This window comes from Strigops habroptila, chromosome 6 (genome assembly GCF_004027225.2).
Source record: "Strigops habroptila isolate Jane chromosome 6, bStrHab1.2.pri, whole genome shotgun sequence".
Classification (NCBI taxonomy): Eukaryota; Metazoa; Chordata; class Aves; order Psittaciformes; family Psittacidae; genus Strigops; species Strigops habroptila.
This window is the reverse complement of record NC_044282.2, coordinates 4089726-4102460: the sequence shown is the minus strand read 5'-3', so window position 1 is coordinate 4102460 and position 12735 is coordinate 4089726. Positions and strand designations below refer to the sequence as shown.

Here is a 12735-nt window from a genome sequence, read left to right as displayed (position 1 = left end):
CTTTTAAAAGTCACTGGGGGTTGGGGGTGAGTCCTGGAAAGGTAACAGCAATGGTCTCTTTACTCTACTTGGTGGTTGGATGGCTTCAACCCGGGGGTTTTGCCTGGCAATCTGTCTTGCTAAAAGTCAGGGTAAGATAAACTGTACTCTGTCTCTGATTTCTGCAAGAAAGAAAACAATTGAACGACTGGTCATTCATCACTGAGCCACCCTCCCCCCTCTCCAACACCTTGTATAGGGTTGTACATCCTGGAGCTGTTTAGCTTTCCTCATCTATTTCTTAAATATAAAACAAAATATTCAAGTAGCGAGACATGTATTTTACAACTTTCCTGAAATAAAAATGGTTCAGAATCGGAAAGGACAGATCAATAAAGAAATTACTTGGCTATTGATGTAATTGCTATGTTATGTTCAACACTTGTATCATCACATGCCACTTATGTTAAAGCTTAGTATCAAAGGACCCCCTTTTATAGCTCTGCCTCTACAATCGTGCTCACAAATATATTTACCTATTCATAAAAATTTGCATTCATTTTTGTGTATTGAGGAACATAAACTCAGCTCAGATGTAGTTTATGGACTTGACTTTCAAATGCGTGCTTTTGTAAGCTGTGGAAAGCAGATAATACTATTCGAGTTTTTTTAGCAGCTTGAGTTAAATCAGCTATTTAAATTGTTGAGAAACAACCCCAAATGTAACATACTGCAAAAATTATAAATCTGCTGTGAGACAAGCAGACTGAAACGGGGAAGGGTGGCATAGAAAGATGGGAAACAAAAGCAGCCAGGGTATATATGGCCACAGGAAAAAGCAGGACCTCAGGGGAAAGAAACAGCTAGGCTTGCTCTGAGGAGCTGAATGTCTTCTCTGCTATCAGGGAAGCAAACGAAGCTGTATTCCTCCTTTAACAAATCCAGCTTCATGCTGCTTGTGGTACAAAGTACACTGCTTCAGGTGCTGAGCCTGCCTGGCTGCTTCCTACAGCTCAGTGAAGAGATGCTTCACAACACATTATCCTGCACATGGCTACCGCACAGGTAAGTACCAAGGGAGTCTTAGAAAACGGTGAGGTGGAGTGTGGGAACTCAAAAAAGGGACACTGAAAGAAGATGGATCTAAAAGCCGACTTTTCTGCAGCCCCATTGCACCCTGAGAGTTTGCATTAGCTTGTGATTCAAGGAAGTAAGACCCTTCATGGAAGAGACAATTAGTTACAAAAAGGCATAAAGAAGCCTAGTAATGGATTTTAACTCTCCTAAGGGAATCCCATGTTTTTACTGAGGAAGGATTACAGGAAACCAAAGTAACACTTTATTTTTCTTCACAGAGAGCTTGGGGACTTTGGAGTAATTTGGTCAATGGTGATTTGCTACTTGTGCTATAGTGTTACCAATGATGGTACTCACGATCTGTTTATTAAACTTTTGGCTTGTCACTCACCACCAACAAGATCACAACTCATTGTTTTTCTTCCTATAAAAGCAACTTTTCTATCTTTCAGAATTACTATGAGGTTGAGGGATGAGTGCTTTCATCTAAAATCAAAGTCAGGCAAGTATCCATTTTGTAAGACATGTGAGCATAAAAATGCGCCAACGTAAACATCAGGTATCTGAGTGAAAAATGTTAATTGGCATTTCAAGAAATGGGGAGACATCACAAAGATATTTTAGGCTTTCAACATATTTGTAGAATTCTAACATCAATCATTTTCTTGCAACTAGCTATCAGGTTATTTATCTTAGCTACCCTCGGTATCCATTACCATAGTGCCTAAGCCCCTCATAATGTTTCTGTAGTGCAGGGAAGTGTTCTCATCCCTTTTTTACCACTGAGGAACTGGAGCAGAAAGGATCCCCCTTTTCTGGCTACCTAGAAAATCAGAGCAGATTTTCCACATGTAGCATAGCAGAAAATCAACTCATATACCCCAGGTATTAAGCTAGCAGCTTAATAAAAGTCTGTTTCTTTTAAATTAGCCCGGTTTACACTTCATTAATTTGCACCACAAATTGCAGAAGCAAGGCTGTGTTACACATACCTCTTGAGCCACTAGCTAAACGACTAATTCCACTGACACTTAGAAACACAGGAACAAACCAGGGCTTGCATCCCAAGAAGGGCTCTGGCTACACACTGCCAATGAGAGGCGAAAGACTACAGTGAGCCAGGGATAAGGGAGGAGAAAAAGAAAGATGACATGGTGCATTGCTATGAGTGCTGCACCAGGTAGTTCACAGAGGCTTTCCCTGGAATTTCTTATTCTTCAGTACAGAACACGGCTCATCAAAATGAAAATCCTTCAGCTAGCCACAAAATCCTTCCTTACTGTTTTAAACCAGGAGTATCTGGATAACATATTTCTCTTCACACCATGCTCAGCTGTCATCCCATCTAATCTTAAAACATAAGCAGATAGATATCTGAGTCCCACACCATTCTTCCTAAGAAACAGGATGCTATATTGGGTTGATATCTTGGAACAGAGATCTTGCCAGCAGTTTTTAAACACTTGGCTTTTCTGCTTTGGATGGACGCAGAACAGCTATTAGGCATTATTTTCTATTTCCCCTCACTGAACTGCAAAAGCATGAAGGGCCTGCTAGTCCTGGCTAGCAGAAATTCTGATGGCTCGTGTCTCTGTTTACCTCCTTTAACAAGCTTTCCTTCTGGGTTAGTCACACCCCCAGTTAAGAACCAAATACTAGGCAGTCTGGCATCAACTTGGATCTGTCCACACAAAGGAAAAGAGACGAGCAGGGAGGGGAAAGAGAGTAAGACTGCCTTCACAGTCTGTGCTTGAGGCTTTTTCTCCCCTCTTCTGTACATTCAGTTCTTTGGTCCTTTCTCAGTCTCATGGGACTCCACTGCAACACATATTTATGATCTTTATATGTCATCCCCTGGTTCATTTTTAAAGCTGGTTTTTTCCTCCATATTACTTAAACAGACTTTTATTATGTGCTTTTGCAATACCACTTTCTAAAACACAACCATTTTCAATATGTATTATGAACTACGATACGCACCATAAAACCAGAGGACTGCACTGTGGCAAAGTGCCATGACCCCACTTTGGGGATGTTCCAGAAGCTCTGAGAGTCACAGTTTGGGAGGCATGTATAAGGACTGTCAGAGTCAAAAGAAATGCACAGTGACTGTGGTCTTCCTATGTCACTTGAGTAGGATGTGTAATCTGATTTCTTCTTTGCCTTGCCAGCTAACATTTCCATTTAAGATTCATTCACCACATATACTATCTTCAGCCAATTATCATGTTAGGTGAATCCCTATGTACAATTGCACAAACGTATAGCTGAATATTAACAGTTTGCTGTTTTCTTTTACCAGTATATTCAGACCAAATATTTTTCCATCTATGTACAGCCTCTCCTTTCAATGTCACTGCAGTTAGGCATGTATATTTAAAGGTTTAATGGGGCCACCTATCAGTGCGGGTAAAAGGCAAAGGCCCCATGACAAATGGGAGTTCAGGGAGTCCAATGGCACAAACTGTGGCCAACTCAATCTGTAATAGCGTAAAGCAGTCCACAAAGAGACTGGGTCCCAGCACACGATGTTTCATTTGGATGGGAACAGAGGACATAGGCCAACCTATTGCATTTAATGATGGATGCTGTGGGAACCTGACTTTCAGAAGCTGTGAGCACTTCAAGTGAATAGGAATCTCAGAAAATCTGTGTCTACATGCACGCATATCATGCCATAAACCATACAAGTAATAAAAGCTCACCAGAATAGTTGACATTCTTCCTGCCACTCCCCTACAAAGTAAGTGTTCTTTTCCAAATTTCCCTCTGAAGCAAAAATCTTTTCTTTTCCAAAACTTCATTCAATGTGCTGATTATTGGAAGGCAAAAGAGAACTTATTTCTTATCGACAAATTTCATCGTGTCTTAAAGCCACAAAAATGCAAAGGATTAGCCAACAAAGGAACAGCATGGAAAGAGATATTCAAAATAAAACAGTTATGTCTGCACTTGAATCCTTCAGTGATAATTTTGCATAAGATATATCGGCTTTTTTGCATAGTTCTCTTTTGACCACTTCATAAAAGGGTCTGCAGTTTACGGTGTCAACTATTTTGTAATATTTCAGAGATGCATCCTGGAAGCAGTGGATAGCAATAGTCCCTGCAGGATAGATGAGGAAGATATCTCTCCTCACTGTCTGTGAGTCTCCTTTCGTATAGGAATAAATGTGCATTATAAAACAAACATGACTCAGCCACTTAGGTTTGCTTCCTACAAGCATCCAGCAAAAGAAGATTCCCTTACATTTCTGTGAAAAGTTAACTGAAAGCTTGGGCTCAGTGCTTCTGTCGAGGATTAGCTCTCTTCTTTCTGCTTCCATAACTTCTACAGCTTACATGCTTCTTGTTTCTGGCGTACTCAGCTTGTAGCTGACAGGTCCTTCTCAAGACATTGTTTAACACAGCAGCAGTACCAGAAACCCTCGCCAGAGACCTGGCATAGAAGGGAGAAGTGAGTGACACTAGGATTTGATGCATCCTTCACGATTAGGACACTGACCTTGTTGTCAGTATCTCTCTTAGGTGTTAGGATACTTGATCATGAATTTGTTTCTACAGAGGCAGCTTTTGCCGTTCTTGTTCATACAGTCTGGTTTACTCTGCTGATTCTTGTGAAGCTACTCAAAGGAAAAGGTACCAGATGGCATAACTCAGGGTGATAGAAGACATCTAGTTATTACATGTACAGGTACTCCCTGCGGTAGACAAGAGCACTACTTATATGTGTCACAGATTTTGTTATCAATGTGACAAAAAGGGTTAAAACATAAAATCTGAAATAGTTCTACTTTCACACAATATTTTTTCAAATAATTTTTTTTTGAACCCCGTTTCTCAGAGTTTCACTGTTTTGGGGTTTGAGATATTTCAAGGTTTAAAAAGTCACATGAAATGGAATTGTGGCTGCTGCATAACTATATATATATTTTTATATATGAAACTGCAGTTTATTTCCTTTAAATTTTCTAATCTTTAATCAGTAAGACTGAAAATTTCTGTTCTAGGTATCAGCAAAACTTTCATATATTTCTAAATGAGAATAGAAGGAAATTTTGCTGCTCGCTTTTTTCCCCACAATGAACTATTCTAGAGAACAGATTCTCAAAAAGCTCTGATTTCTCAGGGCTTCGAAGCAAGACAGGGAAGGGTAATAATGCTGATATCACATACCAACATAGGCCTCTCAGGCCAGTTCTCCAGAACAGCGTTTTTACTGTCTTGGCAATGGCATTATTTTTTCTCTTTGTGCTTTCTGTTATTTATCACAACGTCTTTTACCTTTCAAACCATAACTGTGACCAGAAACAGATACACAGCAATGGAAAGGAACCGTGGGAGGGTTCCAGTGCCCTGGCCCTTCTGAAAAGCTATCCCACTCTTACAAACTTCGATCTATTTCCCTAGCACTGTTCATCCTCTAGAATGTACAAGACAGAATCCTATCACAAAAATATCACAGGATTATTATATTAGTTGTTATGTTAAATCATTAGTATTACTTATATATATTAGTATATTACTAGTATTTCATTTAAGTACAGCATGCTTCTGAAGTTCCTCCACCATTTTACTTAGTGATACCAAGAGTGAACAGGAGAAATCTCAGCACAACCAGACTTATTTTTTTCTTTAAATTGCAACTTGAAAACGTTAATCTGGCTGTACTTTTATTCCTGATTATTCTCAAACCTGATGGATTCATGATCTGCTGTCTGCCTGTGGGTGATATCCTTGGTCATTCTCCAAATACAGGAAAACACCTGTATTATATTTGGGTGAAGAGTTTTAAAACCAGTTACTAATTATGCTTTCCTCAGCTGTGGGTGTTCTGAGATTTTTCTTGGGTGATGACTGTTCAATGCACAGTCAAAGGGGTGCCTTGATAAATGACACCTAACATTAAAAACAAAACAAAAGCAATCCATGCCATGCATGAGACATCATGAGACACTTGCAGAAATCTCGGCCTGAAGTTCCAAAGCTTTTCTCAAACTACTGTGTTATTCCAGCCCAGGCGAGGGAAGATCGGAGACATAAAAAGTGAGGCTTTTTTTTCCGGGGGAAAATCTATAGCCTGCCACAGACCAACATAAGCCTACGTGTGACATGTCCCCTGTCTGACACCCTTCAGACCAGGCATCCTGATTCTCTGACCGCATCACGCCTGGAATGTCCTAAATGACCTTATGGCTTAGTGGGTCTCAATGAGAAGTGAGATGCTCTTTCCTGTGTAGCCAGAGGCATGAAGAGGAGAAAGTCAACTACAGGGAACTCCACAGATTTGTATTAATGTTCCCCATGCCAGCATTTCAACTTCCTTTTTAAAACATGAATGAAGAAGTGAATGTACTGGAAAGGCCAAAAGGACTTTAGCTCCATCTGTCTTTCCCAGCCAGTTATTGACCCAGTGTCTGGTCTGTGGTCCCAGTCACTAATTGGAGAAGTAAGTGGCCTCACCATCACTGTGGTGATGGCAGCCATCCCAGCTTTACCCTTCCCACAGCACTGGGCTGGTCTCCACCCCGTTGGTCTCTACCCGAAACCAGTGCTGCAATTCAGAATGAGAGTCAGGAGGACTGGGAAAGGCAATGGAGGTGAAGGGTGGGGGACTGAAATTGGGAGCCAGATTAGGGGTACAGGCCCTGGGCTTGCCACAAGGGACATAAGGAACAGGAAGTTTAGAAAAGGAGAGGTTCAACTTGTATAACAAACAAATAAGGAACCAAGAGTTACCTGGAGATGAAAGGATGCATTTTTTTAGGTCTGCCCATGCTGGCCCCTTTGAAAAGGGAAAAAGGGACAATTATGTTGTTAAAAGAGTCTCTAATAGTTTGTATGCATAAAGGACTCAAAGTATATTATGATACATGTATGCGTATACATGTGTATACACGATACACACAAAATAATATCCACAAAATGAATACAAAATGTGTCCTGGATCTCCACCAAATTGTGTAGTCTGTATTAGATCAATTTTACTGGCTCTGAGGGCTCAAAATATATGTAAGTCAGTAAATGGTACAAATGTGTGGCAATTGCAAAGGCTCATAACACACGTGTATGCATTCCTTGATTTTCAGAATGCACATGTAGCAGCAATAATAAAGGCGTTTTCCTTCCTTCTACTTTTTACACTAAATTTAGAAATTACTGAAGTGAAATAAAAATAAGAAATAGAAAGGATGTGAGTATATACCTATTTTGTTGTTTTGTTCTTCTGGGAGCTTCTGATGCTGAAATTTTGATGGAATTTTGTGCTCTCTGGTCATTCATGCTTAGAGACACAAGCAACTTCAACTTGGTTTTCTGTCATCCTTCCTCAAGTAAGAGTTTTGTAGCTCATTTCTAACATCAATCAGTTGGACTATAAATCTCTGCAATGGATATGGCCATTTAAATCTCCACCTGCACAAACAGCAATCAAGCCTAGAAAATAAGGAGGCTCATAAATCTCCACACTGGTAATTAGTAATATTTTGGATCTGCAACAAGGATGTTATAAAGACAAAAAGAAAAAAGAAAAAAAAAAGAACCAAAACAAAGCTAACCCATTAATTAGGACTGATACGCTGACAATCTGTTTACTTTCTACACAGAGAAAACACAAACAGGGCACATTTAACATAACGTGACGTTAGAAGTTAGTGAATTCCCAAGAGCCCAGCACTTGGAGATATGATATCTTAATGTACTTATCCTATTGTGAGGGGGAAGGTGTTATCTTCCAACCAAATGGTAAATAGGTGGTTGAAAGTTTAGATCTGCTGTTTTTCTTCTGGCTTACATGAGCCAAAGAACCAAGATGGATTGAGAGATACAAAAGACTTCCTTGCCAGTTATCAAAAATGACGCTGCCTTCTACTGAAACTTTACTCTACAGACAGCTCAGAGCGCTTGGCAGATACACATGGAGTTTGGCCCTCCACGATTTTTGTTTATTTGACTGGGTTTTGTTTAGTGCATGCAGAAAACCTGATGTGATGCTCACACAGATAAGCAAGAGACTGTCCTGTGCCTCCAGTGACCTTGGATTAACTCCAAAGCCACTGCGTTCCATGGCGACATCCCCAGCTGTACATTTTTGTCCAGAGCTATGTGAATCCTCAGGTAAGCAGCTGAATAAGTGGAGTCACTCCTGCAATCAGATCAATCACTATGTCTGGAAAGGTCCCATGTGGAAATCATGCCCAGTTCTTTAGTCCCCTGTGTTCAAAACCCAGGCTGCTCATGGATCTGTGAGGTTTCAGGAAACGTGTGAGGAAGGAAGAAGATACGGGAGCGAGTTCATGCTTTACTGGCCAATTTGGGCTCCACATGTGGGCTTAGGAGAAGATCTTACATGGAGAGGAAGAAGAGCTAGGCCAAGGTTGACTGCTTTTAAAAGCCTGCTCTGCAGAGACTGAATACACACGTGCATAAAGATTGTAACTGCAGCATATGTCTGCTCATTCAGACTATACAGCAACCCGCTCCTTGGCACTAGTGGTACAATGATTGGGAATGTTTGGCTCCAGTGGTTGCAGAGTATGGCCTAACGCCCTCACTCCCACCGCTCCCACAGAAGGGGCCTTATCTTGCCTGTCGATTCAGCCCAAACTCCCTGACTTGGAATCAGGAAGCATGCACGAATCAGCAGACAAAACACTCCACAGGTACAGCAGAATGAACCACTGACATCTGCTCTTCAACAACACACTGAGAAAAGGGGTTTTTTTCTGCACAATTTCTGCCATCCAATAAACCCCCCCTTTTCCCTCGTTTCAGCGCAATCCCTTGATGCCCCATGCACAGCCACGCAGACCCTCCCCAGCCGCACAGTGCTCTCCCTTGGCTTGGTGGGGCTCCACAGACTGCTGGGATCTCAGCCACGCGGCACACCTGAGGAACGGGCAGCCTCTGGGATGCTTACAGCTGGGAGGACTCAAAGAGTGAGAGGGGACCGGGACTTGTCGGACATCGCTCAGGAAGGCTGGAAGAAGCCAAATCATCCTGCCTCCAGCCCCTGGGCTGTGACGGCGAGGTCCACGCTGCCGGCCAGGCGGTGGAGCGCTCCCTTCCTGGAATACACTAGTAGCTGGACAGGATGCATTCGCAAATATAATCATCCACAAATCTCCCCCAGATTAGGTTACAGGACAGCGTTTTGATGGCACGCATTACAAAGCTCCCTGGAAGGCTTGGCTGGTGGATCTGCTGCTCTCTCTCTGCTCATGACCCATTTTGGCTTTCATCAAGAATCATGACACCAACTGCCTGGGTCATCTAGGAGGCAGGGAGGGGGAGAGCAACCCTGGGCTGGAAAGGGAAGTGGGGAAGGAAAAGAGGAGGAGGAGGAGGAGGAGGAGGAAGGGGGAGGATAGAAAGACAGAGCGGGGGAAGAGAGTGAGTTGCTTTGCTCCAGTTGTGAAGATTTGAATCCCAGTTCTGAGCTCTCGGCAAAGGCTTGCCGGGATACCTCATCCCCTGTCCTGTGCAAAGGTCTGTGATTGGGGACGTGGTGTGCTCAGCAGGCAGGGCCCCTCCCCTGGGCTGGATCCGCCTCTCATCCCCTAGATAAATTACTAGTGTCCTCACTAAATTCCTCGGCTTTCTCGCTCTCTCTCCCCCTCTCTCACACACGCTCACTCCCTCCCTCAAACACGGGCAAAGCGGGGTTGGGGGGCGGGAGGGCGGTATCGTGCCTTAGTGCTGGGGGGGCAAGAAGAGGAGGAAAATACTGGCGCCCCTTCTCTCCTCCACTGCCTTGAAGTAGATTTGAGGAGCTGCCCTTCCTCCCCCCCTTCCCTTTCCCCCTTCCCGCTGGTCCTTTGGCATCTTCCAGACCATGTCCACTGGGTCCCTCAGTGATGTGGAAGATCTGCAGGAGGTGGAGATGCTGGAGTGCGATGGCCTGAAAATGGATACTAACAAAGAGTTTGGGGCGTCCACCGAGAGCAACGAGGAGGGATCCAATGGCGAGAATGGCTCCCCTCAGAAAGGGAGAGGGGCCCCGGGCAAGAGGAAGAAAGCTCCCCCCAAGAAGAGCCCTTTAAATGGAGTGAGCCAGGAGGGAAAGCAGGTCCAGAGAAACGCTGCCAACGCCAGGGAGAGGGCAAGGATGAGGGTCCTTAGCAAAGCCTTCTCCAGGCTTAAGACCACCCTGCCCTGGGTGCCCCCAGACACCAAGCTTTCCAAACTGGACACCTTGAGGTTGGCCTCCAGCTACATCGCTCACCTGAGGCAGATCCTGGCCAATGACAAGTACGAAAACGGCTACATCCATCCAGTCAACCTGGTAAGTCACAGCCCACCGTGGCCAGGTGCTCTGCATGTATGTGCATGGGGAGAGGGATGGGGCATGCGTGGGAAGAAACCTTCCCTGGCCTTCTCACAGAGAGTCTGGTGCCAGTGGGGTGGCAAGGGGTACCACGCAAGGGGACAGGCTTCCAGCTGCCCTCACACCCTGAGGTGCCCTGAGAGCTGAGCGGCCCAGGCCCCATCCGCTGCTCCTAGCAATCCCGTTCAGGAGATAGGCAGGGGCCACGCTGGCCACAGCTAAGGCAGGGACAGACTTTACCGCCCCAGAAATGCCAGAGAAACCTCATCAGGTTGATGGCAGCTTTCTACCTGCAAGTAGGCAGGTGTAGGAATTTGGCTAGAGAAAGGCATATTTTAGGAAGGACCCAAGCCAAGGACTTCGATTTATTCTTATCCCTTCTCTCTACTCTAGCATTTCCTCCCATAACAGTCCTCTCAAAGCCCTAGCTTTTTAAAGACGGAGTTCTTGGGGCTCTGTGCTCAGCTGCTCAGATTTGCCGGGTCCAGGATGTTTCTCCTATCCATGTAAACTGGCAAAAGTAAAATAAAGACCAAGGGGGGTGTCTGCCTCGGGCACACTCCACAAAACCTTGCTGGGCTGTGCAGTGTCCCTCCTGCTGCTCCCACCACCCACAGAGAGTTTTCCTGAGCAGCACAGGGTCTCCCCATGATACGCGGCCACCAGAAACATCCAGTTTCCAGCTCTAAAAATGCATGCAACTGATGCAAGATCTGCCTGGGCTCTTTTTAGACATAAAGCCTCTACATTGCCCACACGCATGGACCCTGCTGATTAGGGGTATCACAGAGGGAACCTGGGGATGTTTCTCTGGGGTCCGGCTCTGCCTTTTGAGCTCTGGACTCTAGGCTGTGTCAGCTGATAAGGGCCTAGGAGCTATTTTTCTGGCTAAAAACAAAATCCTCAGCACAATACCACGGGGAAAAAAATGAAGTAAAACAAAAACAACACCCAAACCAGATATAACACACACACATACACCTCTGCACAGAGGCACACCAAAGCAAGACCCCGAGGGGCGGGAAGCCAGGGAGGGGAGGCCGGGGGCTGCCCGGCGGCTCCCGCAGGGAAAAGCCCCCACGCCGGTCACCACCAAGCGCGGGGGGCGGCGCGGAAGCGGTGGGGTGCCCGCGGCGACGGCTGTGCCGAGGGGACGCGGATCTGCCGCAGCCGGCGCGGCTCCTTCCTCCCTCCGTCCCTCAGGCCGCGGATCAGACGTGATCCGCCGCCCCGAGGATGCCCGCGGGGAGTCCGCCGGGGCCGGGAGGCGAAGCGGCCTCAGCCGCCGCCGAAAGGTGGAAGCGTCCTCGCCGAAACCGGCGGCGAGTGCCTCGGCCCGAGCCCCGCGGAGCGCTGCCAGAAGCGGGCTCAAGCGGTGGATGCCCGGCTCGGTCCCCCCGGGCGCTCCGGGGCTGGAAACGGGCGTTGCAATGTGAATTTTCCCGCCTGTAACCCCCTTCCCACCCGTATCTTTTCCTGGCTACAGACTTGGCCTTTTATGGTAGCCGGCAAACCCGAGAGTGACCTGAAAGAAGTGGTGAACACAAACCGCTTGTGCGGCCCGACGGCATCCTGAGCCCCGCGGCCGGGCCAGCAGCGACCCGGCGCGGCCGTAGAACGGGCGGCGGGGCGAGTGGAAGCACGCCGCGGCCCCGCCGCTGCCCCGGGCCCCGCGCAAGGCGACGGGGAGCGCCGCTCTCCCGGCGCAGAGGAGACGGAATGTGCTCTAGCAAAGACTCCAACCCGAGATATCCCGACTCTATTTAACTTTATTAAATGCGTGTACAGTCGAGTGTCCTGCACCAACAGCCTTGCTGGTTCAAGCGCTACTAAAGACAGAGATCGAACAAGACCTACCACGCGTGTATCTTTAGTCTGAGACCTGTGAGATACGTGGATGCCTAGAAAAACTGACTTTGACAGTCATCTCTATGGAGTAATTCACCCTAAAGATATATAGATATATTTTCTTCAAGCAGGTTCTGCTCTATTTCTGTGAATAAATCTTCCTTTCCACTGAACACAGAGCGGTGTAATGTTCGTTTCCGACTCTCGTCCTCGGCGGGGAACGACCGCGCTGCAGAGAGCCCGGCTCTCCTCCCCGGGACCCGGCCGGGCTGCTGCCCCGGAGCTAAAGATTTGGAGACAATCCCTCGGGGGAGCCGGAGGGAGCTGGGCCCGCAGCCCGTCCTCACCGCGGAAGCCCGGCCGAGCCCCGGAGCCCGAGAGCCTCCCCCGCCACTCCGCGCCGCTCCTCGGGGACGGGCGCAGCTACCTATGGATGAAGCGCAGTCGGTCCTGGGTGCTGGGAAGTTTTAACTTAAACATCTCCCCGCTATCGATCAGCGCGCCCGT

General features: G+C 46.4%; 1 protein-coding gene across 1 annotated transcript; it reads left to right on the top strand.

Annotated features, from left to right (window-relative positions):
* Positions 1 to 9492: 9492 nt before the first annotated feature.
* On the top strand, positions 9493 to 12405 carry TCF21 (transcription factor 21). Its single transcript, XM_030489870.1, has 2 exons — positions 9493 to 10338; positions 11867 to 12405. Exons 1-2 carry the CDS (start codon positions 9889 to 9891, stop codon positions 11954 to 11956), a joined length of 540 nt encoding a protein of 179 aa, XP_030345730.1. The 5' UTR covers positions 9493 to 9888; the 3' UTR covers positions 11957 to 12405.
* Positions 12406 to 12735: the final 330 nt, after the last annotated feature.